The sequence below is a fragment of the Drosophila serrata genome, unplaced genomic scaffold (genome assembly GCF_035046125.1).
Source record: "Drosophila serrata isolate PLE 108 unplaced genomic scaffold, ASM3504612v1 contig_240, whole genome shotgun sequence".
NCBI lineage: Eukaryota > Metazoa > Arthropoda > Insecta > Diptera > Drosophilidae > Drosophila > Drosophila serrata.
In genome coordinates, this window is record NW_028257138.1 from 4,855,097 (window position 1) to 4,879,152 (window position 24,056).

The 24,056-nt window shown below is 39.8% G+C and overlaps 3 protein-coding genes across 20 annotated transcripts in view; 2 read left to right on the top strand and 1 right to left on the bottom strand.

The window, feature by feature from the left end:
- Positions 1-23,575, bottom strand: part of Nckx30C (solute carrier family 24 member Nckx30C) — a 38,985-nt gene extending 15,410 nt beyond the window's left edge. For 5 of the 18 annotated variants that reach the window (XM_086830723.1, XM_086830718.1, XM_086830722.1 and 2 more), the window contains exons 1-3: positions 21,736-23,575; positions 8,831-9,447; positions 2,606-2,726 (exon numbers count right to left, since the gene is read on the bottom strand). In XM_086830723.1, coding sequence (XP_086686849.1) covers positions 2,606-2,726; positions 8,831-9,447; positions 21,736-22,666 — 1,669 coding nt within the window. In that variant the 5' untranslated portion in view covers positions 22,667-23,575. Of the gene's footprint in view, positions 1-2,497; positions 2,727-8,830; positions 9,448-21,735 lie in introns of all 18 variants that reach the window. The other 13 variants (XM_086830725.1, XM_086830721.1, XM_086830724.1 and 10 more) reach the window with 3 other exon arrangements.
- Positions 2,775-6,490, top strand: LOC110177875 (uncharacterized). The gene has a single exon (XM_086830729.1). The coding sequence runs from the start codon at positions 5,475-5,477 to the stop codon at positions 6,153-6,155; it is 681 nt and encodes a 226-aa protein (XP_086686855.1). The 5' UTR covers positions 2,775-5,474; the 3' UTR covers positions 6,156-6,490.
- Positions 12,612-14,614, top strand: LOC110177876 (uncharacterized). Its single transcript, XM_086830733.1, has one exon. The coding sequence runs from the start codon at positions 13,882-13,884 to the stop codon at positions 14,335-14,337; it is 456 nt and encodes a 151-aa protein (XP_086686859.1). The 5' UTR covers positions 12,612-13,881; the 3' UTR covers positions 14,338-14,614.
- Positions 23,576-24,056: the final 481 nt, after the last annotated feature.

Sequence of the window (24,056 nt, forward strand, 5' to 3'; positions counted from 1 at the left end):
AAAAATGCTCTAATTTCATTTTGGACTTCAACTCTGTGCTAGTTTTTTAAAGATTAACTGCATACTCACTTTAGGATTTTGAAACAATCAATTTTTTGTCAATTTTTCATAACTTTCAAATGACAATTTTACCCCATAAAAATTTTCAAAATTTTGAAAAAAATTAATTCTTGTCGGACATGGCTTAATCGATTCGGCTTTTAACGCTGATCAAGAATATATATGGTTTATAGGGTCGGAAATAAATCCTTCTCACCGTAATAATTATAATACTCTGCAAGGGTGTACAATTTAACATGTATTAGGAATCCTAACCTTTTAAATTTAAAAACTCTTTATATATTAAGGAAAGGGGAATAAGAAATCCTTTATTTAATTGCAAGAGAACAGCTTGATGGATCGATTTATTGGCACCTAAATATATATTTTCAATTGATTTTGGATTGGCACCTGAAGGTGAAGGCTACGCTACAATTTCCAAGTGTTCGATGCGAACAGAACCTTCCCCAGCGATTTTTCACCTGCCCGCGAGTTGAGGTAGGCCCACTTGGAGCTACACGAATTCTAACACCTCGCACCTGCGAACCTTGGCGAGCACGCCCCTGAGTGTGTTGCCCCTCATTCCGAATCCAAAATCCGACGTGGTTCGCTGTGTGGGCCATTGCCGTGGCAACGACACCGACATCGACAGCGAGACCTTCCTACAAATTTTCCACATTTTTCATGGGTAGATACACGACCGAGAGCCTAATCCATACCAAATCAATGGTGGAAAGTCATCGGGGCCAAGCTGATTGGAAACTTTGCACAGAACTACAGACTCTATCCTGTTTTTTGGGCGGATATTGATATCGCGATGACCTTTCCCTTCCTGTGTGTTCTACACCAAAAAGGAAGCGGAAGGGTTGAAGCCCCTGGCTCTGTTGCTGCCCCTATTTTCCCTCCTATTACTGCCTTTTTTTGTGCTACTTTTTTGCTTGTTTATTTTTTTTTTTTGGTGTTAGTTCGCGTCGACACTCCGTCTGGGCCTGGCGTGCTAATTAGGTAAGTGGCTCCAAGGTCGCCATTAAAAAAGTGAACCAAAGGCAACGAAAGCTAAAACCAAATTGAAAGAAAAACAAAACAAACCGAGGCAAAGAAGAACCGAACGGAACTGAGGGCAACAACGCAACGTAAAAGCGAAATGGAAGTGAAAATCGGAGCATAGACATAGATACAGATACAGATACAGATACAGATATAGTAATTGGGCAGAGCGGCAGAAGTGGAAGGATGAGCGAAAGTAACTTCTGGCTGGCAAGTCAAACATCCAATTAGAAGAACACAGAATATTGTATACAGAGTTTTTGAGGAAACACAATCGAAACAAAAACGTAGAACGAAACTGAATAGAACGATTTTGTACTTTTTTGGAACAGAGATATAGATAACAGGTAAAGGTACAGGTACAGAGTATATATAGTATAGTATATAGTAGTAGTAGAGTTTGAATGTTATATTGCATTTGTATATTTATCTTATATTGGATGTAAGCGTGGTGGTCTGGGATTTTCACTGCGACGAAAAATCTCAAGTCAGGAATGGTTTTTATTTCACTTCATATTAAATATAATGAAGCAGTTAAACTTTGAATCACTTTCTATAAATATTTACTGAATGCTTAACAAAACACATATATTTATCAAGGGTGTAACATAATTATATTGTATTTAAAATGTATGGCAATTCAACTTCACAGCAAATATTACTCATACGCCCTGTATACTTGGTTTCATCTGTTTCAACATTAAACCATAAAGAATATGAGAGAGTTATTTATTGATTAATATTTAAAGAAATACTAAATGTATTTAAACATTAGGTTCAGGCAAATATGGTTGTAACCTTTTCTTTTCGGTAATGCAACTTTATTGCAAAAATTACTCATACGCCCTGTATACTCGGTCAGTTTGTTTCAAAATTTAACAATAAGGAATATGAGAGAGTTATTTATTGATTAATATTTAAAAAAAAATACTAAATGTATTTAAACATTACGTTTAGGCAAATATTGTTTTAATCTTTTCTTCTCGGTAAAAATATGTATTTCTTATTGAACATCTCAGTTAACGTTTTGTACAGACAACTTCTGCTTTAAAATCGGATTTGTTTTTAATATTAACTATATATATTGGATTCTTTTGATTTAGTTAATTATTCCTGATTATCTTAAGATTTTTCTCTCAGTGCTGAAGGAGTTAGGGAAATGGAGTTGGATCTGGGACTTGGAAAATGGGAACTAGAGGCCTCAGGACCTCTGGGGGAGTTGCGGACTTGAGGTGATGCGGTAAGCGGGGACTTTCATTATGGGAACTTTTAGTTGCTTTTATTGCCAATTTCTTTTTATTTATTATTATTATATATATATTTTTTTTGGCAATTGGCATTGTTATTTTGTTTATTTTTTTCGGTTGGCTTTACTTGTGCAAAACACACTGTGGCAACTCAACGGACTTACCATCGTGTAGTGGATCTATCGTGTGTATCATTAGCTGTAACAGGCCGTGGCGGAACTTGGCGCCGGTCTGAGTACTACCCGAGGTGCCGCCCCCGCCGCTGCTATTACCTGTGGCGCCCGCGTTGCTCGAGCCCGGCGGACCCGAGCGGGTTTCGCTTGCCGCACGCGATGTCACCGAGCCGCCCGGCTGGGTGGCCATCGAAGTTTCCGAGGAGTTGGCCGCATTACCCTGCAGGTGAAGGAACGGAACGGAACAGTGGGTGGCGGTGGGTTTTTTTTTTTGGTAACCATAACGGCATACGGTTACGGTTACGTTTACGGATTGGGGTTTTTTTTTTTTGATTTGATTTAAGTTTTTCGATTGATTTTTCGAGTTGTGGTATTTTTTTCGAAAGAGCGGTGTAATGTTCATTTTTTTGTTGTTTGTTTTTTTTTTTTGTTTATGGTAAGCATATTTTGAGAAACAGGTGAAAAGAAGAAGAAGAAAAGTTTATTATTGCAATTTGTATAAATTTACAAGTTGAGTGTAGCTTTTTTGTTGTTGGGGATTTCTTTTTGAACTGTCACATGTTGCTGTAGTTGTAGTTTTGTTCTGGTTGTTGTGATTTCTGTTGTTGTTGTTGTTTTTGGTGTATGCTGTTGGTGTAATTGTTGTAGTTGTTGTTATTGTTGTTGTTGGTGTGTGACTTAGGAACTAATCGAATCGGTAAGTGCAAGTTAGTTGGGGAGCCAATATCTGAACGGAAATCAGAGAACATTAACTTAACAAAAAAACTATAATAAACTGATAGAATGATTAAAAAAAAAAAGTACAACGACGTTATACCGTTTACCACAACATCCAACACAATACGTTTACGATACACGGACCACTTGCGATCGAACTGTGCAGCTGATCTAGGGAATATTTTATATGATACAGTCTGGGGATCAGAGAGATACATAGATCGACAGTCTGGAACTTACATTCGATTGGCTCTTTGACTTTGGCTGTCAAAGGTTGGAGGATGTTTTGAGGAGTTAGAAATATATATAACAAGTTTCTGAAGGTTTTTTTTTCTTTGTGCAACAAAATAAACATATCGATCGGTGCCAAGTCAACGCTTTCATTTATTTACAGAAGAAAAGTAGTAGTAGTAGTAGGTGCTAAGGATCGATCTTGGAAGTACCTTCCCCTTTCGGAGTCGTATATATATATACACAGTAAAAAATCAAAATGATAAAAGTTCGGGGATGAGGGAAAACAAGAAGAAACGAGAAGAAAATGATGAACACACACTTTTCGTTGTATTTTTTTTTTTTGGTCGTTGGAAATTTTTTCTGTTTGTCTGTTGCAACAATTTTTGTTGGGGTTGTTTTTCTTTCTTTTTAAATACATACAAGCTTTATATGATTTTTTCTCTTTTGGTAATTTCTTTTCTTTGTATATATATATATTTTTTAAAGATATATCTGTATTTGATATTTGTCAAAGCGCAGTGGGAAGTTTTGTTGTATTTCATTTTGCCTTCACTATAATCAAAAAGAAACAGATAAAACACAAAACACATTTGGAAAAACTTTGTCAGAGAACTGAAACCGAAAAGAATACATTTTCAATCGATGCGAATTAATTGTTGGCACATTAGCGAAGGAAGCGCAGGCAGATGAGGGATTCGGTTCGGATTCGGAATCGGAATCGGTGGGTTTAACTAATGCAATTGCAAGCAACTAACTTTAAGGCTACGAGAGTGTCCAAAAGGTGTACTAAATTTTACGATATATATACGATATGAGAGGGGGGGATGGTGACTAATGGGGACTCTAATGAATGAATGGAAACGATATGATAATTGGCCTGATATACCATATATATGCTTTAAACTGGTGTAAATGAGTCTCGGTTTTCGTAACTCCCCATTCATAAAACTGGAACTCGAACTGGAAGTGGACGTGGAAGAGAAACAGGTGCAGGGCAGGTCTTAACAAGTGGCTCGTGCCCAGGTGAACTACCCCACCACCGCGCTGATTATAATGCTAATTAATGCCCAGTCATGATCGAATACCTAATGGCTAATGGCGGGGTTTTCAGCTCCGATCACACTCATTCACGGTTCGGCCTAACTCACTTATCCATCCACTGACGCAAAGTCCCAAGACACCTGCGAAAAGGGAGAAATCAAAAAGAAAAGAACTCTCTCTCCCTCTGCGTAGGTTTATTCACCTTCAACCTGTTCCCCAAGGTTCGATTAATTTTTGACACTGTAATTAGACACGAATCTATATTAGCTGCAGTTTGTTGTCGTGTATGAAATCACGCCAAAAGTATTTTATAATATCGAAAATTCATCACCGATCGCCAGAGACAAAGACGTTGTGCGCAGGGGGGGTAAATTACGTTCGTTACCAAAGCGCTTAAATCACATAATGAATTATTTAAGTCCAGCATGAATCACACCAACACAGTAATTCGAAAATCAACTCAAGATTCAAGACACTCAAGCTCAAAATTTCGCCCCTGAGTGTTGACCTGAGTGATCGAAGAGATGCAAATCCGCAAGGCAAATAGACTCAAACTCTCGATTTTGTCACTCAACCTGTTTGCTCATGATAGTGTAATTCGCTGACAGGTAGGAAGAACTGTTAACCTGTCCAGCCGGGGGAGGGCGACCCCGAAACCCGTTCCAAGAAATCTCGCAAATATTCCAGGTACTGTGACGTCCCAGCCCAGCATTTGTTTACGCTCCATGTTTGGAACTGAGCAAAACAAAAGCGAATGATAATACATATATCCACTGATAACCGGCTGATCGGATCGAACCGAATCGCTGTGAATCGGATGCACTCAGTGGCGAGCCGAGGCCCGGGCTTGAGCTCGGCTCCGCTGCGGTCGTTGTAATCCGAGTGTTTATATATAGCGCCTAAGTCCGCGCGAGCCTCACTTAGTTACGAATCTCTAACCGAACCGCATCGCAACGCGAGTATAGCCACAGCCACAATGTTTCAAAAAAGGATTATCGAACTGATCACGGTCCTCGTGTACTGGATGCTCCTCACGCCGTACATCTACAAGTTCTGCAAAGATCGCGATATTGTGAAGTTTAGTGCAGATCATCTTATTAGTTCCATGGGTGATCACTGCACCTTTGCCCTCTGCCTGATGATTGGATACGTGGTCTTCTACCGGGTCGTCATCTTCATCTACATGAAGTTCAAGGTGTGCGACATTCGCATGTGGGACGATCTTAAGCACGCCAAGGATGATCCGGAGGCTCACTTTGGCAAGAAGTCACACTACAAGCCTGTTTCCCTGGAGAATGTGGATGTGGTGGACTCACCACCAGGAAAGTTAAGGAAGACCAAAAGTATGGACTCCATGAAGAAGAAGGGTATCAAGCATTCGGCCTCGCCACCGCCAATGATCCGAACCATCAGCAATCCGTTGCTCATCGAGAGCGATTTGGCGCGCATCCACATCAAGCACGAGACGCGACCTTTGGAGAGTGCCACCTTGCCCAGACACCAGCAGCTGGCCCAGGTCCATCCCAGTCCCAATCCCAGCCTGAGGAGTGCACCACCCGTTCCCTTAATCGCGAAGAGCGCCACTTTGCCGAACCACTATGGCCACGGCGTGATCATGTCACCCAAGGTTCTGATGCCCAGACCTGAAGAGGTGTAGACATTAATCGCAGTGCAGAAACTACCTTATAATATTTATTTTTGGAGGTAGTTTATGTGACAGCATCAAGTATTAGCTACTGCCCAAAGATCGAATAGATAATCGAGAAATCACACGAAATTAGTCAAACACCACCACATACATTCCCCTGAACTCATTCCAGTTAGTGAATTCCTTAGTTAGTGAATTATATTTATGAATAAGACTGCTCCTGTTATCTGTGTTTAGTTATTTGAAACGCAAACAAACATTTATGCGTAATAAACATACGAATATTAATACGACTATTAATACGATAAAAGTTGAATAAATTATATATATTGTATTTGTGAAAACGATGGATTATTTACTTAAAGAAATGGAGGGGAACTCTGTGCGGGAAAATTATTATTTTTGAGTTGCAAATTCACAGACTCGTTTTTGTTTCATGTCTACTTTCGGGGTCAAAAAATCCTAACCAAGGTAATTAGTGATTTCTATTTTAAGGATGTTTTCTTTTGAAAGCCAATTCTTTATTATTCTCATTAAACTGAGAATTATTGGATAAATTATTTAGCTCAATAACTTATATGAATATCGAAGTCCTGCCCTCAAACCGATGCCTATTTGAAGGCGACTTTGAAAGGTGACAGCACTATCTTAAACCTGCTCCTAAAACATATATTTAAATCGAATTTATAGTTATATCTTTTATTTATCAATTCAAGTTGAAGCTGCTTAATGGTTTTTAAAGGTTTGTGCGCAAGGGATGTGTGTGTTTTACAGAGCAGGAAGCGTGGAATACAGAATATTGTTCTACGCATGCGTACAAATAGCTCGCTCTCTTTTCCTCTCATATATTCCTTAACATTCACATTCACTCTCACACTCGCACTCACTCAGCATGCGACCAGGTTCGAGTCTCGACTGAAGATCAAGATCAAGTTCAAGCTGTGTTTTTGTGCAAAAACGGTTTCTTTTTGGGTTAAACACACTCGCATGCAGAGTTCTTTTGGGGCAGGTGTAAAGTGTATGTGTGTGTGTATGTGTGTTTAGTGGGTGTGTGTGTTTCAGTGAGTGTGTGTGTTTAGTGGAAGGTTTTATGTTTAGTGAGAGGAGTTTGGTGGATTCACACAAGTCGAGAGACGCATAGCAAATCAAACGTTGGACTAACAAATGGATTCGAAGCTAATACTAAAGACGAAATCAGAAGACGAACTATAGTGAGTAAGATAGAAGAGAAATAGTATTTCGATAGCATGAAAGAATAGGAATAGATAATAATAATGATGATCAAAAAGTTAGCAGAACGTGGAGGTGCAACGCAGTGGAAATTAATCAGTTAGCAGGATTTATTAATATTCTGACAAGGGATTCAAAACACTAGAAGTATTTGAATTTATTTATTGAAGAGAAATAATATAGATTTATTATAACCCCAGAGAATTGCATTCTAGAAGTTTTATTTTATCTGCAATATATATCGTAATATTTTATATAATCATGACTTGAAATTCATTTGATACAAAATTAACATCACATTTTCAAATAGATCAAAACTATATCTAAAACACTCAATCTTTGGAAAAATATCTCATAACTGGATTAGACTTGCTTGTGCCCAAATATATTTCTATTTATATCTTAAATTCCTACCCATAATCGTAATAGGTCATAATTGAATTGCAAACCAACCGTAAGGCTGCATTTTTCGAATATCTTTTCAAAAACTGGAAATGTATTTAAAGCTGCATGAGCTCAGTACTATTTAAATTGATGTTCGAGGATCTCAAATACTCAATCGATGCAAAAAAGTAAACCCAAACCGGTTAGTCTTAGCTTTACAATAGGTTTTTTCTAATTAGGCACTCCCTGAGACCGGTTTTTCCTGGCCGAGAGATCCCAGAGATGGATCTAGAAATGCCATATAGGTGAGCATTTCGATTTCGATTGGTAACGAAACCCCCAAAGTGGGTCAAGGAGAGCACTTTCTGGATTACCGGCAGGTGAAATTTTTGAGTGGAACTGCAGAGGAATCACTCTGAGTGACTGTCACCAGATTTATGGTGGCTTTCAATGCCAAAGAGAAGCAGCATCGCTTCAGATTCATTAGTCATGGACGTTTCATCGACGATTGCAACAACAGCAATGGCCCTTAGTCATAAAGATATCTGGTTGGTAAATACTAGTAACACCTGCTAACTGGTTAAAGTCCGGCACGCGCCAAATGCTCGCATGAGACTGAACTTGTGGAAATGTGAAAATGTGGTGGTGATGTGGGGATGTGGGGATGGAGCTGGATGTGGGGGGATTTCTGGGGGAGGGGGTGGGAAAAACATACACAAAACGAAAATCAAAAACGAAATTTCGTTCCTGGCAAAGGATCTTCGTTTTCGTTTTAACTTTGATTCTTTTCTTTTCATTTCTTATTTGGCAAACAAAATTTTGGCTTTTTTTAATTTCGCTTTCTCTTTTACGATTTTCTTGATTTACGTTTTTTGTAATTGTTTTCTGGACATTTACATTTCAATATTCAAGCTTTCACTTTCATTTTTTTTACGTTTTCAATTAAGAACATTTCGAGATAGAGAGAGAGAGATTTTTGTTGGAATTTTTATTTTTATTTTATTGGACTGATTTTGAATTGATTTGATTTCTGAATTGATTTGTTGCAAAAAAACTTCCCAACTACTTACTGCTGGCATAAGTTGATCTGTACTTCGGACGCGAGTCACCTTGTTTTTGGTAATCATCTTCTTGACGCACGTCTCCACCTGGACATTCCACTTCATGAAGGTCACGTAGGCGATGTAGATGGTGAAAAGGATGAGCGCCTCCCACCAGAAGATGCGGTTGTCCCGGAAAAAGTAGATCAGCACCAGCAAACTGATGCTGTAGAAGGAGCAGTCACGAAATAGGGGCCACCACGTTAGCGATAGCACCGTCTTCGAGAACAGCGCACACATGCCGATCACAAACAGGATGTTGAACACGGCGGAGCCAACGATCGTACCAATGCCCACGTCGTCGAACGACACGAAAACGCCAATCACACTGGTGAAGAGCTCGGGGGCACTGCCACCCGCCGCCATAAACGTTGCGCCGGCCACATCGTCCGTGATGCCGAGCTTTTCAATGATTACGTCAAGGGAAGGCACGAAGAACTCATCGCAGACAATGGCCAGCGCCACAAACATATAGATCACCCCAATGATGTGCAGGATGACAGCGCCGTTCTCAAGCTGTTCTTTCGTGAATAGGTCTTTCGGGAATAGTGGCGTTTTCGTGGTGGTCGAGTTATCGTTGTGCGTGTCTGCAAGAGGGAAATTATAAATAATACAAAAAACATTACAAATTTAATAGTTATAAGGGTAATTTTCAGGGAAGAACTTGATAGAAGAAGGGGGAGTAATGCATCAAATTCCACCTCCAAAAAACTTCACATTTTTACAATAAAATGCACGGAACGAACTTTGACTTAATTCCGTACAGGTTAAAATTCAAATTTCTTGGAAATTACAATTTTTCTAAAATATATTTTAAGGGATAGCCCATTCACTCCCTGTTTCCTAATAATTCCATTTAATTTTAAATGAATATCCCAAACAAATATATAATTAATTTAATTTAACGCAAAATTTTGATTTTTTGTATTGTAATAGAGTGTAACATTCAATGGAAAGGGTGAATTTCCGGGAGGGATATTTCGCTGCTCGCTGTAATTCAAGTGAAAGAGGAAAATCAGGAAATCATAATTGAAAAGAATTCAGATTCAGCTACATTGATTCCCAGAAAAATTCTCCCACGTGCTTGAAAAAGTATTCGCATTGCGGTTTCACACATTTTTATAAGAAGATTATTTAAAATTATATCTTTATATTAAACATGATTAAATCTGGGTTCATGGTTACTGAGTAAAAGAACCACGAGAACGTGCTTAATATATAATGCAATCTTCAGCTGAAAATGTATTAAAAATAAACAAAACCGCTGAAGAATCACGCATATGACGAATTTGTGTCATTTTGCTGTCTGGTATTTTGACCTTTTGCAGTGCTACCTGTATCTGTGATTCGGATGGATACATCCCCCTATTAGACATCCTCAATTAAGTGGCTCGACCTTTTGGAAATAATACTAGTGATACTCCCTTGTCGCCAATATTGCGGCGCCTTTGGTGAGCGATTTTTATGGCAATTATTTCGTAAATTATGCACCGCATTTTGCAACAATTAACAAATTGCACTTATTTGCTGCCGACTTCGACTGCCTGCCGAATGATGATGATGATGTTGATGTTGATGTTGATGGTAAATGTTTGCAATGTAAATGTTTAACAATCATTTGTACTGTGAGCAATCATTTTGGCGCGTGTGCGGCAGGTAAATAATTAACGCGACTTTAATCGTCGTCTCAACTGATTCATGGCATTCGCACAGTTCTAATAAGTCGGCTTCGAAAGCCACAAAAGTCATCTTTTTATCGCTGACTTCTTAATCTCCAGTCTAGCATTGTTTGTTTTATTTTTTTAGTGTGTAACATTGTGCTTATGTTGTCATTGGAGAATGTGTGTGATGTGGCACATTCAAGGGCGGGAAAATGAAAGGGAGAAGGCTTGGCTTGGCATCAAAACTAAAATCTAGATCTCAAGAATCTTTTAAACTTTAGTTGGGAATTTGTAAAGATATTTTCGACCTTTAAGTCTTTTAAATGCCATTAAAAATCCTATAAAAATGAAGCTATTTTTGATATCCTTTGAAAAAGATTTATTTTTAATCTTTTAACATCTAAATTTATAGTTATTTTTTTGTGTAGGTAATACAGGAGATCGTCTAGTCCAGGTCCCAGAAATAGATCCCCAGTTGACTCACAATGTTTTCGAACTGAGACGTTAGACTTGACAGACAGACAGCGAGGAAAAGTGCTCTATAACCGGTTTTTTGGGCTCAGACAACGGACAGGCGGACTCCCTGCCAATTTGCCAATTTGCATGCAGTTAACGGACTACGCTAAGGTCCACACCCACAAATACACCCACGGGTACACCCACTTTCTGGAGAGGGGGGGGGGGCGAAGGAGGCGGTAGGCGGGGCAACATCGAGCGTGAGCCACAACTGAATGATTCTAGTGAATCACTGGCCAAATGCTTAATGAGTGACGACGCTGCCGATTGAAAACCAACACGCTTTCAGGGCAGATACACCAGAAAAAGCTATATGATATAGTAATCCGATTTTCATAAAATGTTATACAAAATTTTTGATTAATATATTATGACTATATATCAAACTTTATGAAAATCTGTTGAAAATTTCAAAAGAAATAATATTTTAATATATAATATATATAATACAAATATAGGTATATATATAGTCCACCGATTCGACATGTTTCGACTTATATACTTGTAAAATTATATAGAAGATTAACTCCATAGTTTAAATAGCTTAAATTTGTTCCAAATCAAATCTCGCACATCTGGGCATATGATTCCCAACTTGTTCTAACATCCCCGGAACGAAGTGACTGCTGCCGGCCATGTCTCAATAAAGTGTTGTGATACAAAAGTTGCAAGTCATTGTTTATTAGTGTTCAAAGTTAGTAACTGATCATACATAGGTACTTTCTGATCATAGTTACTAAATGATCATAGTTACTTAATGTTTATAGATACCTAATGATCATAGTTACTTACTGAAAAAATATTAGATATATATCAGATATCTGGATATTTAGATATAAGCTTAAAGACCTTGCGAATTATGCTTTAATATTGTGTATTATCAAGAACCAACATTACCTTAGAATTTAATGGATTATAATATAATTAATCGTTTTATTCCTATTACAAAACCCATAATTAAACGCACTTTTATATACAATTTTCTTCAGTGTAGCTACAGTTATGGTATAAGAGGTTCTGGTAAGGAAACACCCTTCTGGCCCAAGTGAGTGCCTTGCTTATCAAACTGGATCATCGGCTCAGGAAATTGGCAAAGTGAACTTAGCACTGAGTTACCCAGACAGTTGTGAGTTGGTCAATGGGTTTGAAGAGGCTGCAATGCAGCAAGGATTTGAATCGGTTTAAGAAGAGCAAAAATAAATACAAAAAAGGAATTCCTAAAATTCTCTTGAAGCTGTTGCACTCATTGCATACATAATTACGTCTTTAAAATGAGCTAAAAATATACGAGATACGTGACACCTGCTAAAATCGAGTTGCATTGAACTAAGGTAATAATTCGCTAATGATTCTTTACAATTTGAAGCAGCAAACGGCATGCATTTGAACAAGATACCTCATTAGTTGAATAAATAATTATAACTTGAAGGTAATTAGATATATGATACGTGATAAGAAGACGTTAGAAATCATGCTTAATGAACTACTAGAGATTAAAAGAGTGTCGATAAAGTCACAAAGATAACTATTGGCAGATAAAGATATTTAATTTTAAGCTTTAAATTCTACTGGATTTACATTTTAAGATATAATAATTCCCAGAAATTTTAATGCTTCACTTATTATCTCTTGGGCAAATAAGAAAATGGACTATTAGAGATTGGAAGAGTAGCGCCAAGTCCAAGAGATAACTCTCTGCTGATTTCTTTTGCCCTAATGAATCACATACTTATAATTTTCCGTCTTATCTGAAGAATAAAATTACTAATTCCATGAAAATAAAAGAAAGCCGCAGCTAAAAATAACACAAGCGAGGGCCAAAGAAATAGATAAAAGGCTGGCTTTTATTACTCATATATAAAATATATCACTTAAACTTATGAATCCCTGGTTCATCGACCATCTTGCATTGATTAAGTACGAGTATCAAAATGAATCCCCTCGACATTTCGATTACGCCATCCAGTCATGACTTTGAGAAGAAGATACTATATGTTATGTACAACATCCTATAGACACGAGCCCCTCGAAGCAGCGTTGTTGGTCATCATGAAATTGTTATTGGGTTCACTCGATGGAGGTAACAAAATAATGACTATTAAATATTATTTATTATTTATTGTCTGTGATTATTTATTGCGACCATGTGGGCGTCTGCCTGCTCTCCACATACTTATTATGGAGTATGGAGGAGCACGGCGGCGATGGGGAAACCAGTTCCAAGTCGAAATGGCACCACAATTTGACTAAGCTATTGCAGTTGTCGTCGTGAGATATATAGAGATGGTATCGTTGCCAATCACGCAAATTAATTAGCATTAATGTGCCAACAGGTGACTTGCTGCGGATCGTAAAAGTTATTTCACTCGAAGGAGATTTTCTTAGCACTTTTATTTTTATGGGTGGAACGAGAAAGAGAGAAAGAGCTTTGGGTGATTTCATCCCAGAGATGAGCTCGTGATAATTCCAATCAAATAAAAAGTGCATTTGGAATCAATAAAATTAAGTTGTTATTCATACATTAAGAAGGGGCTATAAATTCTAGACATTACTGATTCTCTTGAAGGTTTTATTTGTCACTAAATGTTTTATATTTATTATGAAGTAAGACTATATATACTTGAATCTTGTTTTTAATAAGGCTAACTATCCTATCTTATTCCACACCAAAGTGTCTTAGTTCCAAATACCAAGTTCCTTACTACTTTCTTAACCAAAATCAGCTACATTTTCTCCTCTAATTATCCAAATAAAAAACTGAACATAAATTCAAGTACTAGGAACCACTCCTGAGCTCACGCTTCCACCTCCAGGCGGCACTCAGTCATTCAATGGGTACGCGGTATGCGTCATGCCAGGCCGAGACGCGTTGTTTACGGAGCAAACCGAATTCGTAACCAGAGAACAAAAGCCACACCAGAATGCTCTGCGGCTGTCGACACTCGCAGTCAGTCCGCCAGTAGAAACCGATCCAAACAGATGGCAGCCGCAGTAGCTCACAGCCAGGAGGAGCTCTTTGTGAGCCGGGCCAGCATTCAGTTGCAGTTCCAACCCGCTGGAGAGGCACCATCCCGCATCTACGAGTGGCGCACGCAGGTGCTAACACCCAATCCCGCCCCGGAGGAGGACCTTGTGAGCATCAAACAACGGAGCACGGAGGCTGCCACGCCCCGGGGTAGTTACTACACTCCACCGCAGATCTTTGGGACCGAAGCGAAGCGCAAGAATCTGCCCCAGACGCTGAGCAACTTCTTCGAGGCGGAGCGGCACTCCAGCGCCTGGAATCGCGTGACCAAGTAGGCGCCACCCAAGGAGACGGCGGGTCCTAATCGATTAACCCATTAAGTGTGTGCGGAGACCTGCAGGAGGAGGAGTAAAGTGAAATTCCATTCCATTTCGTTGCCAAAAATTCCAATTCATGTCCCAAAAAATTGCTTACTCGCTGCTGGGGCCAACCCCAAACTATATGTACTTGTTGTATATAAGCATCGCATCCCATGAATATTTATGTGCCCCCCGCCCCCACTTTTTTTGCCTGATAATGCAATAAAAGTATTATTTGATAGATAAAGTAAAATTCCTCAACTATCTCTCTCTGTGCTGTGCCCTCCCAAGGGGTTAAACTTCATTAGGGCGCGATAAGAACAAGGCCTTGGACTGACTTTGGGACTGCGGACAGGGGACTAGCTAGAGAGCCTTTTGGGGCTGACTTTCTGGACTGGCTTTCTGGACTAGCTTTACTTTTCTGCCACGTCATCAGTGTGCATAAATCACGGCTGAACAAACGCACGAAAATTACAGGAACCAGAAGAGCGAAAGTCAAAGAAAAATCGCACGCCTGGCCGGAAGTTCATTATGTGGGGTGGGAGCTGGCAGCGCCCCCAAAAGCGGAAGTGGCTAGGGAAGTGGTACCCACACACACACACACACACACATACAACACTCCCATGGCCTCCTGTAGTGTCCGCGGTGTCCGCATGCTTTCACGCTCTTTGACCCATGAAAGCAGCTGCTAATTTATCAGAGAGACAGCGCACTGTGGCACGAACCGCACGCTCCGCGGAGAGGCGGCCAGCGCTTCAAGGTGGCCGCCGGAATCGATTAGCCAGACCAACAACAACCCAGCCCAAAGAGCCAACAGTAAAGCGGCCAAAAGCAGAACAGCCAACAGCCAAGCAGCCAAAATCAGAGCAAGCCAAACGTGCAATGCACATGCAAGCCAGTGCCAGCGACAAGAAAGAAGTAAAAACTGATAAACACTGCGACAAAAAATCACAATCTTCAAAACTGTGACAAAACTAAAGACAATGTTAATCACTGAAGAAAAGAAAATTCAAGCGATTATAACTAGTTTTTAAGGAAAGATGGTGTATATTGTGAATGTATTTTAAATCTTTATAAATTCCTTAGTGAGAAAAACTATTATTTTATCAACCTAAGCAACCAATATATGGCTCAATCGCTACATAATTTCTCTGTGTGCCTGCAGGGTTGTCAAGTGGCTGTTGAATCAATGCAGGCTGCGAGAAGAGCCTCGAGCTCGTCCTGGCGCAGTCCTGTGCCCAATAAACACACTGCGGGTTGGAGGATGAAAGCCGAACTGATGGTGCTGGTAGATGGGGGCCACTTAAGGATTGCCATAGAAAGTTTATCACGGCTATGAGCAGCTGTCAATGAAGGTTACTTGGCAGGGAGCAGGATCTGTCCTTCCCGCACCTTCCTAACCAAAAAGTTACGGCGACCATAACTTGGCACAGTTAGGACCCCAGAGCCAGCCAGCCACACACATGAGTGGGTCGCATTTTAGCTAATCAAAAGCGCCGCTCTATCCCCAGGGCGATCCAAGACCAAGCCCAAGCCCAAGCCCAAACCCAAAGTGTGAGCATTATAATGCCTATATGTGCTTGACCCAATTTTGCCTAGAATTACATTTCCTGACGGAAGGAGGAGGAGTCCGCTTTAATGGGAAATGTTTCTTACACTAATTTCGGCATTTACGAATTTATGGGCATCGTTAAAGTTCTCTGAGCTCGAGCGTTCAAAAATTCCAAAATCTGTTGCAAAGTTTCAACGACAAATTCCCCTGCAGCATGAAATGCTTACGGGTTCTTGTTGCCGCAAGTAGGTACTTGAAATTTAAGTACCATTTAAAGTTGAAATGAATAAACGGTATTGGGTTTAATAACATTTGAGATAAACAACCCATAGAGCTGGCAGAAATTCCAGACATTAAAACCTATACCCATATATGAGTCAGTCAAGGTTTTTCTAAAACTGAAATTATTATTCAAAAGCTTAACATTATGTGTCTAAGTATAAGCTATAGATTCACAGGTGAATTCCAAATGATATTTCTATTGAAAAGCAAACCCTAACCACTTGTAATATAACTATGCTTTGGGAAATTACCTAAAGTAAACAAACGAATCTAATCTTTTTTGAAATGATAAAGTGAAATTAATTTATGAACCAAACCTTTATAAGATAAGTTAATTAATCTGATTTGTGCGAGACATAATCCTATTATGGTTTCGAGTGAAGATTTGATGCCTATCTCTATCCAATTTGTGTATAATTTGTCGAAAAGCTGTTAAAAACTAGTCATAAATATCTTGGAAGCTTTGGAACCACATTAAATTTGAATAATTAACAAACAAACAAGAGACAGTCTAGTTGAGTTCCGAAGCGTTCGAGAAAGATTTGCTTACGCGATTGACACTCAATATCTTACGGATTGCATTCAATAACCTGTTTTTCCTACCGAGTGACCGCAAATCCCCGGATTGAGTGAATCATGCTGATAACGGATATTGATACCCAGAGGCGAAACCCCTTAGGGGCCCACAAAATATGATTCATCCCAGGTAGGGATGGTATATGTACATATATCCAATCCTGCAGATTCACCTGCTTCTGACTCAGTTGCAGCCAGCTTGGAAAATCACAGTACCCAGCAGCTGTAGGCCACGGGGGCAGACAGCAGGGGCAATTAGTGGCCACGAGCAATGGAAGGACACTCGCCGTTCCATGGTTGGAGGGGGGGTGGAGCGGAATGTCAATAATTAAAAAGGCGGCCAAATGTTGTCATTTCAGACCGAACCCCATGTAACCCCGACTCCTTTTGCTTTCACGTTGCCTCATAAAGCACAGAAAAATACACCGAGCCGAAAGCGAAATGGGGAGGCAGGAAGGAAACGACTTCCTGCCACCCACACGGACTCGTTTTTCCCTTCCCTTCCCCCTCCTACCCCCTACCACCCTTCTGGGTCCTGTTTTATTTTTTTCATCGGCTCTCGTGGCTTTTAGCATGCAACTCACACGTCCTTGCCAGGACGCTATTGTTGATGTTGTTGTTGTTGTTGTTGTAGTTGTTGTTGTAGTTGTTGTTGTTGTTGGGACTGTTGTTGTTCCTGTTGTTGTTGTTGGGACTGTTGTTGGCATTTTGATTTATCGATTTAAATTTTGTGTTTAAGGCGCTGTGCGTGCTCTCGGTCTCCTCGGTTTATTTTTTTTCTATTTTTTTATACCCGTTACTAGTCGAGCACCAATTCTATATTGTATTCGTGCAGGAAGCGTTTCCACACTTTATGGAGCATAATGTATATAAGTTGTTATTCTTGATCAGGGGCAACATTCTATAGTCGATGTGGTTTTGTAGTAGGAACTAGGCAAGCTAGATAAATATTTGTTACAAGAGATATTACAATTGTATTGTTTAATTATTTACTTTCTGTTAAAAATGATAAAGTAATGAAACATTGAAAAATTAACTGTTTAGAAATATATATTTAAAATAAATAAAAACAAGAATGGAAAATAACTTCTGAAAGACGAAATTTTGATACTTTTGTAGTTTGCAATTGAATTATAGAATCGAATTGAAAATCCCTCATAGCTAAGCTTAAAACATTCGCATTCTTCAATATTAATCTATATTTTAATGAGAATTTTGTCAACAAATCATAGTTTAAAAATCTCATAACTAAGGCGAAAGTGAATTAATTTTAAATCGGAAAGCGTCTATATGCTAGTTTTTCTTAGGGTAACACATTTGCATACTCATTTTAAAATTAAAAAAAGGTAGATTTTTTGATCAGTTTTTGACAATTTTAATGATGAAACCCCCTTATAAGATTTTCTAAATTTTGAAAAAAATAAATTTCAGCCGGATATAGATAGATCGTTTCAGGTTTTTGTGCTGATCAAGAATATATATGATTTATATGGTCGGAAATGACTCCTACATTAATTAAGACCAAGAAAACCTTAAACATGCCCTTATAAGAACTATTAATCAATATTTTCATATATTCACTTTTTGTAAAAAATCACAGTTTTTAGAATATCATAACTAAGCCAAAAATTAACTAATTTCAATTCAGATTTCACTTCTGTGCTAGTTTTTGACAAGCTAACAAATCTGCATACTAAGTTTTAACATTTAACAAATTCAATTTTTTGTCAAAATTTAACAATTATATCGATGTAACCACTTATAAAAATTTCAAAATTTTGAAAAAAAATTAATATTTTCAAAATGTGGCCAGATCGATACAGCTTTTGATGCTGATAAATAATATATATGAATTATAGGGTCGGAAATGATTCCTTCACTTTTTTCTTTGCTTCTGAAGTAGCTATTAACTTGAAAACAAGGATTAATGTGTCTAAATATTTGGAATCAATTATTTCTACTCTGAATTGGTTTTTAACAAAAATATGTAGCCCAGATTTTGACGATATTCATAAGTGATTTTGAATCCTTTTCCCTTTTCCTTTTTGGTATTAAATGCATACCAGGTATCTTAAAGTCGTATAGTCTCAACTGTAATTTTATTCCACCCTCCCGTTTTTTTGCTTGACTTTTCCTTTGGGGTTTTCCCAACTCGTTTTCGTTTTTTTCTTGGTGTCTGTTTCTGTCTCTGCTTTTGTTTTTCTCAATCATTTTTCAAAATGTTTGCATACACACACACACACAGAGACAGTGGAGCATACAGAGTGTGGCAGAGACAAACGAATAGCGAGTTTTTGGCCGCCTGCCGTTTAGGTCGAGGTCTTTGCTTAACTTTATATTCTCCTTCCTTTCGGGCGTTTTTTTTTTCAGGGTCTGCGCCTGCCAACCGCCGCCTCCTGGCCACCCACATGGAAAACGCCGACGTCGAGAGCCTGAAACGTCGTTAACAGCCACGTTTGCGTGTGCCTCACACACACAGGCACACTCTCTGAAAAATACACACCCGCACACACTCTTATGGCACATTTTGAGCCAAGAGCCAAGACTATGTGTGTGCGTGTGTGTGTGTGAGTGTATTTTTGTTGTTATTATACGGAGAGCGCGCTCGCAATTTGGGTCGATGGTAAAATAGAAAAGCCAAAAGCAAGGCAAATACACACACTCAAACATTTGTATACGACGAGCATGTGCGCGAGGATACTCGTATATAAAATTTCGAACAAAGGTCGCCGAGGAGCAGAAGCAGAAGCAGACCAGTGCACATTCGCTATATATACACATTCACCATATATATTTCCATATATATATATTTATATAAATTTATATGTAGGAGGAGGTCGGGCAACCTGAGTTATGTGCCCTGGCTGTCTGCTTTATTTCCACTTTTTTTGTGGACGCTTTTCCGCGCTGGTTTCATGTTAATTGCTCGTAGCCCCCGTCGCTTGTTCCAGCAATCTGCGTTAATTTTAAAGCTTGATTTACACACAACAAGGATTCGTGGTTGCTGTCACCAATACAAAGTGCAATTGCAATTGCCATAGCAATTGCAGTTCGCAGGACACGTTTTCGCCTCCGAGTAGTTTTGTGTGTCACGAGCTCCTCCCCAGATTTGTTTGTTGTTTGCACACTCGTCCTCGGAGGAGGCGGTGGGTGGAGTAAGCAAACAAACAAACAAGGGGATTGGACAGGATTTTTGCCGGGGGACTACTTATCAGGGCTTGACATCATCACCATCTACACGGCTATTCAGAGATTTGTCCGTTGACATCATCATCCTCGGTGAACTTTATAACGATTGCATATCGATAAATGTGGACAAAAAGAATAACATTCGATAGTGTAGATCTTTTGAATATCTTAGAAAATTATGGCCATAATGAATTGCTTTCACATTGTTATAGTTTCAATATCCCTTTTGAAATATTACCCTCAAAGTCTGTATAATATCTGAAACAGAAACGTTTACATCTTGCTCAAACTTTTTCCCTTTTGTCCGGGCTTGGACAGCCACTTTCAGACCTGAACCAGGCTCAGTTGAGTCATTAAAATGAGAAATGGCTCCGGGGTCTCTCCGCCTAAGCAAACCGTGTGCAATGTCGGGTTTAATTGTTGGCCAAAATGTGACTGCACCGCGTACACACAGGCCGAAAGACAGGCCAGGCTGGCAGGCAGGCAGTCTGAATCAGGGCCAAAAGGTAAAAAGGTTGCAAAGGTGCAAAGGGGACTTGACTTTCGCTGATGTGGTGCAAAAAATACTTTCATATAACATATATATATATGTATACATATATATTCCAACATATGTGTGCTAGGCACACATTAACACGCTCTTGGGGCGCATACAGAAATATATTTCATCGGCCAACTGCAGACAGTTGTTCCATTATGTTCATTTTGCAGTCGCTTATGCTGCGGCCGGGATAATTTATGTTCGCCACATATTACGTATACGTAAACGTATATACATACGCTGGGCATATGAGTTTTGCGGGAATTACTGTGGTTGTTTCGCCACGGCGGCACACGTTACGTATACGCAATGCAAGCACATAAATATCGCTCATACGCAGTGTGTGCGGTTGGGAAATAATCTTTCTACAGATGCAAGAGGCGACATCTCAATGTGAACCTTTTCAACGCTATTGATTTCTTGCTTTGTTTGTATTCATTTTTATCTGGAATTATTATGCGGGAAGGAACTTGTTGTTATTATTCCTTTGGAGTTCTTGGTAAAATACTGAGATTCAATGATAAATTAATGAAATGAGATTTAAATCCTTGAATGCAATTTAAACCTAATTTTCGCTTATTTCCTTTGGCTGTGCAACACAAAATTTATACGGAAAAGACAGAAATTATGGTAGCACGACCTTGAATATTACTCATACGCAGTGTGGTACCAAGTTTCGAAACTAAATAAACTTTGATTAACTGGACTAGTTTTAAAGTTAAATAAATAATTATTTGCTGGATAAAGACAATAATGTCTCAAGTTTAGGTCCCATTAACACGAACTGCCTCAGATGTTTGTTTTTATTGAAGAATTTCGCCTGTAATTATACCCCCATAAAGTAGGATATGACTTTATAATTTGACTATCAAACTTTGTACGCAAGTTTTATCATATTGCTATGAGTTTCTACGAATTAAGCTTGGGTTTTTGCTGAATGATTAATGTATATATTTCTCAGACCAACTTGTACCTGTGTCTCCTTTCTGGGGCCTTGAACTTTTACCCGCTATCTGGACTTGAACCCATCAATGCGCCCCCCATATGCAAGGCAAATTCAATTTGTCTTCGCTGGAATTTTTGTTGTGCAGAAAAATCCAATAGAGATTCCCCCCTGCCCGCTACCCGAAAACCAATTGCTCATTTAAATACGAATGCCATTAGTCAGGCAAAGTTCTACATACACGAGATGGGAGGGAGATGGAATATTTGCAATCAGAGATGGCAAACTCACCATTGATACCACGTTGATTGGCCGCATTATCCTCATCGGAGGAGCCGGGCTGAAGCTCCTGGTCACGCTCCTGTTGCCGTTCCAGCTCCTGGTCCTCCTCCAGGCCGAACATCTGCTCCCCGGACTGGAAGGGATATAGCAGCTCGGCCTCGTCCTCGACAGAAGTCTGAACCGGAGCGCCCACACCGCCCAGGACATCGTTCTGATTCTGGTTCTGGTTCTGACTATTGCTGTTGCTGTTGTAATGCTGCTTTGCCGACTTGGGCTTGGCGGCATCTCCCAATCCCAGTCCCTGGCTGGCAATGCATAGCAGCAGGATGCCGTAGACCGGCAGGCGGAGGCAGCGACTGTGGCAGCGGCTGCGATTAGAGGCACCACGAGATGTTGCAGAAGCTGCTGCTCTGCTTCTTGTCTTTGCTTTCGTTATTGTTGCTGTTGTTGTTGTTGTTGCTGATATTGTTTTTAAGGTTAATAATACTAAGCGCTTGAAAATATGTACACACTCGTCCAGTATCGTAGCTTGCTGCTGCTGCTGCTGCTGCTGATCGGCCAGGCTCAAGGAGGCATGATCCTCCCGTAGACGCCCCCGCCTTCGGCGACTGTTGAAGTCTATCGTTGTGTTGCTGCTGCCGCTGCTGCAGCTGCTGCTGCTGCTGCTGCTATCAGCGGGCAACATGTTGTTGTTGTCGCTGCTCCAAAAGTTGCTGCTATTGCGTTTGGTTACTGCTGCTGCAGCTGCTGCTGCTGTTGCCGCTGCAGTTGCAGTTGCTACTGTTGCAGTGGCTGCTGCTAAGGCTCCATGATCTCTAGCTGGGAATGGCGCTCCCACTGCTGCTGCTGGTGCTGCTGCTGCTGCTGTTGCTGCGATTGCTAGTTGCTGCCTCTGCTGTTGCTGCTGCTGCTGTTTGCTGCATGTTGTTGGCTGCAACATTGGACCCGTTGGAATAATGTTGTTTGGTTGGTTGGTTGGTTGCTTGGTTTGTATTGGTTTGGTTTGGTTTGGTTTGGTGTTATCGTTTCCACTGGCAAAACCGTTTGTTGTCGTTGTACGCTTTTGATTAGACTGAGTTTAGCTTAGAGTTCACGTTCCATTTGTTGTATCACACAAACTTTGTTATATACACGTTAAATACATAAGTAACAATTAACACACGGAACGGAGAGAGCGGCAAAGAATTCGGTAGCAGGACAGCGATGTGGTCGATGCTGTTACCGCCGATGCTGCTGGCGTGGTCACCAGAAGACGCAGCATTTCCATTTCCACAGGTCGCGATTTTCTCACACTTTTTCTACTCAGACACCCCCGCTGCCCGTTATTCGCTTTTCGGTGATATATTTCCTTTTTTTGTGGAACGCCTCCTGGCTTTTTATTTTCGTTCACGGCCTAACCCCTGCCTTTTTGCTGCTCCTGCTGCTGCTGCTGCTAGTGATGCTGCTGCTGCTGCTATTCCTGGCCATTTGTCTGAGGCTTTTCCGCCAGCGAATCCTGCGTCCTGTGCCTCCGCGTGTCCCTCTGCGGAGGAAGGTTTCCCTGAGTGGCCGTCGCGGTATGGAGCTGGGTCCGGAGCTGGACTACATCACGCTGCGCACTCTGCTGGCGTTGTGAGCCTGAAGCCCGATTCCTAGTCCTAGTCCGAAACCGAAACCGAATCCGAATCCGAGCTAGAGCCTGAGCCTGAGCCTGGCCAGGCTGCGAGCAGGCTGGAAAGCACTGGAAGCTCGGCTGCTATGCTCTCAAAGAGTGAGGGAGAGAGTAACGAACTGCTGCGCATGCGTCGCTTTTGTTTACATTTTCGATGGCTTCACTCGATGGCTGCAATGGCTCAAAGGATGCCTGTGTCTGTGGGAATGCATATAAAAAGGATGAAATAATTAGCAGAGTGAATTTGAAAGATTTGTAATGTTTTAATAGTATTTAATTGAAAAGGGAACATCAAGTTTATAGTTAAGGCAATCTGCATTTCTTCTTTTTGAATAAATAGATTTCAATAACAATAAAATATATCTGTATATTTGCATGGTAATTATCTTAAATTATTTGTTTTTACTTAAAAAACTTTGTTATTTTATTTGATGATTATGATGTTGCAAGTAAACAAGTATTTAAAAATATATTTCTTCAAAATATATGCAATATTAACTTAAGACCTGAGTAAAATATATCCCTGCTACGCACTTTACGAATTTTGGTATATAATAAATTTAAATAATTTCTTGAATAAATTATATTTTTCATACTTTTCTATTATATTAATTAATATTTATAAATTCAGTTTTTAGTGATATTCAAATTGTTAAATAGTTTCCAAAAAAATGGCAGC

Excerpts from the sequence above, each read along its gene's own strand:
- LOC110177875 (XM_086830729.1), top strand. The coding sequence starts at position 5,475 with ATGTTTCAAAAAAGGATTATCGAACTGATCACGGTCCTCGTGTACTGG.
- LOC110177876 (XM_086830733.1), top strand. The coding sequence starts at position 13,882 with ATGCGTCATGCCAGGCCGAGACGCGTTGTTTACGGAGCAAACCGAATT.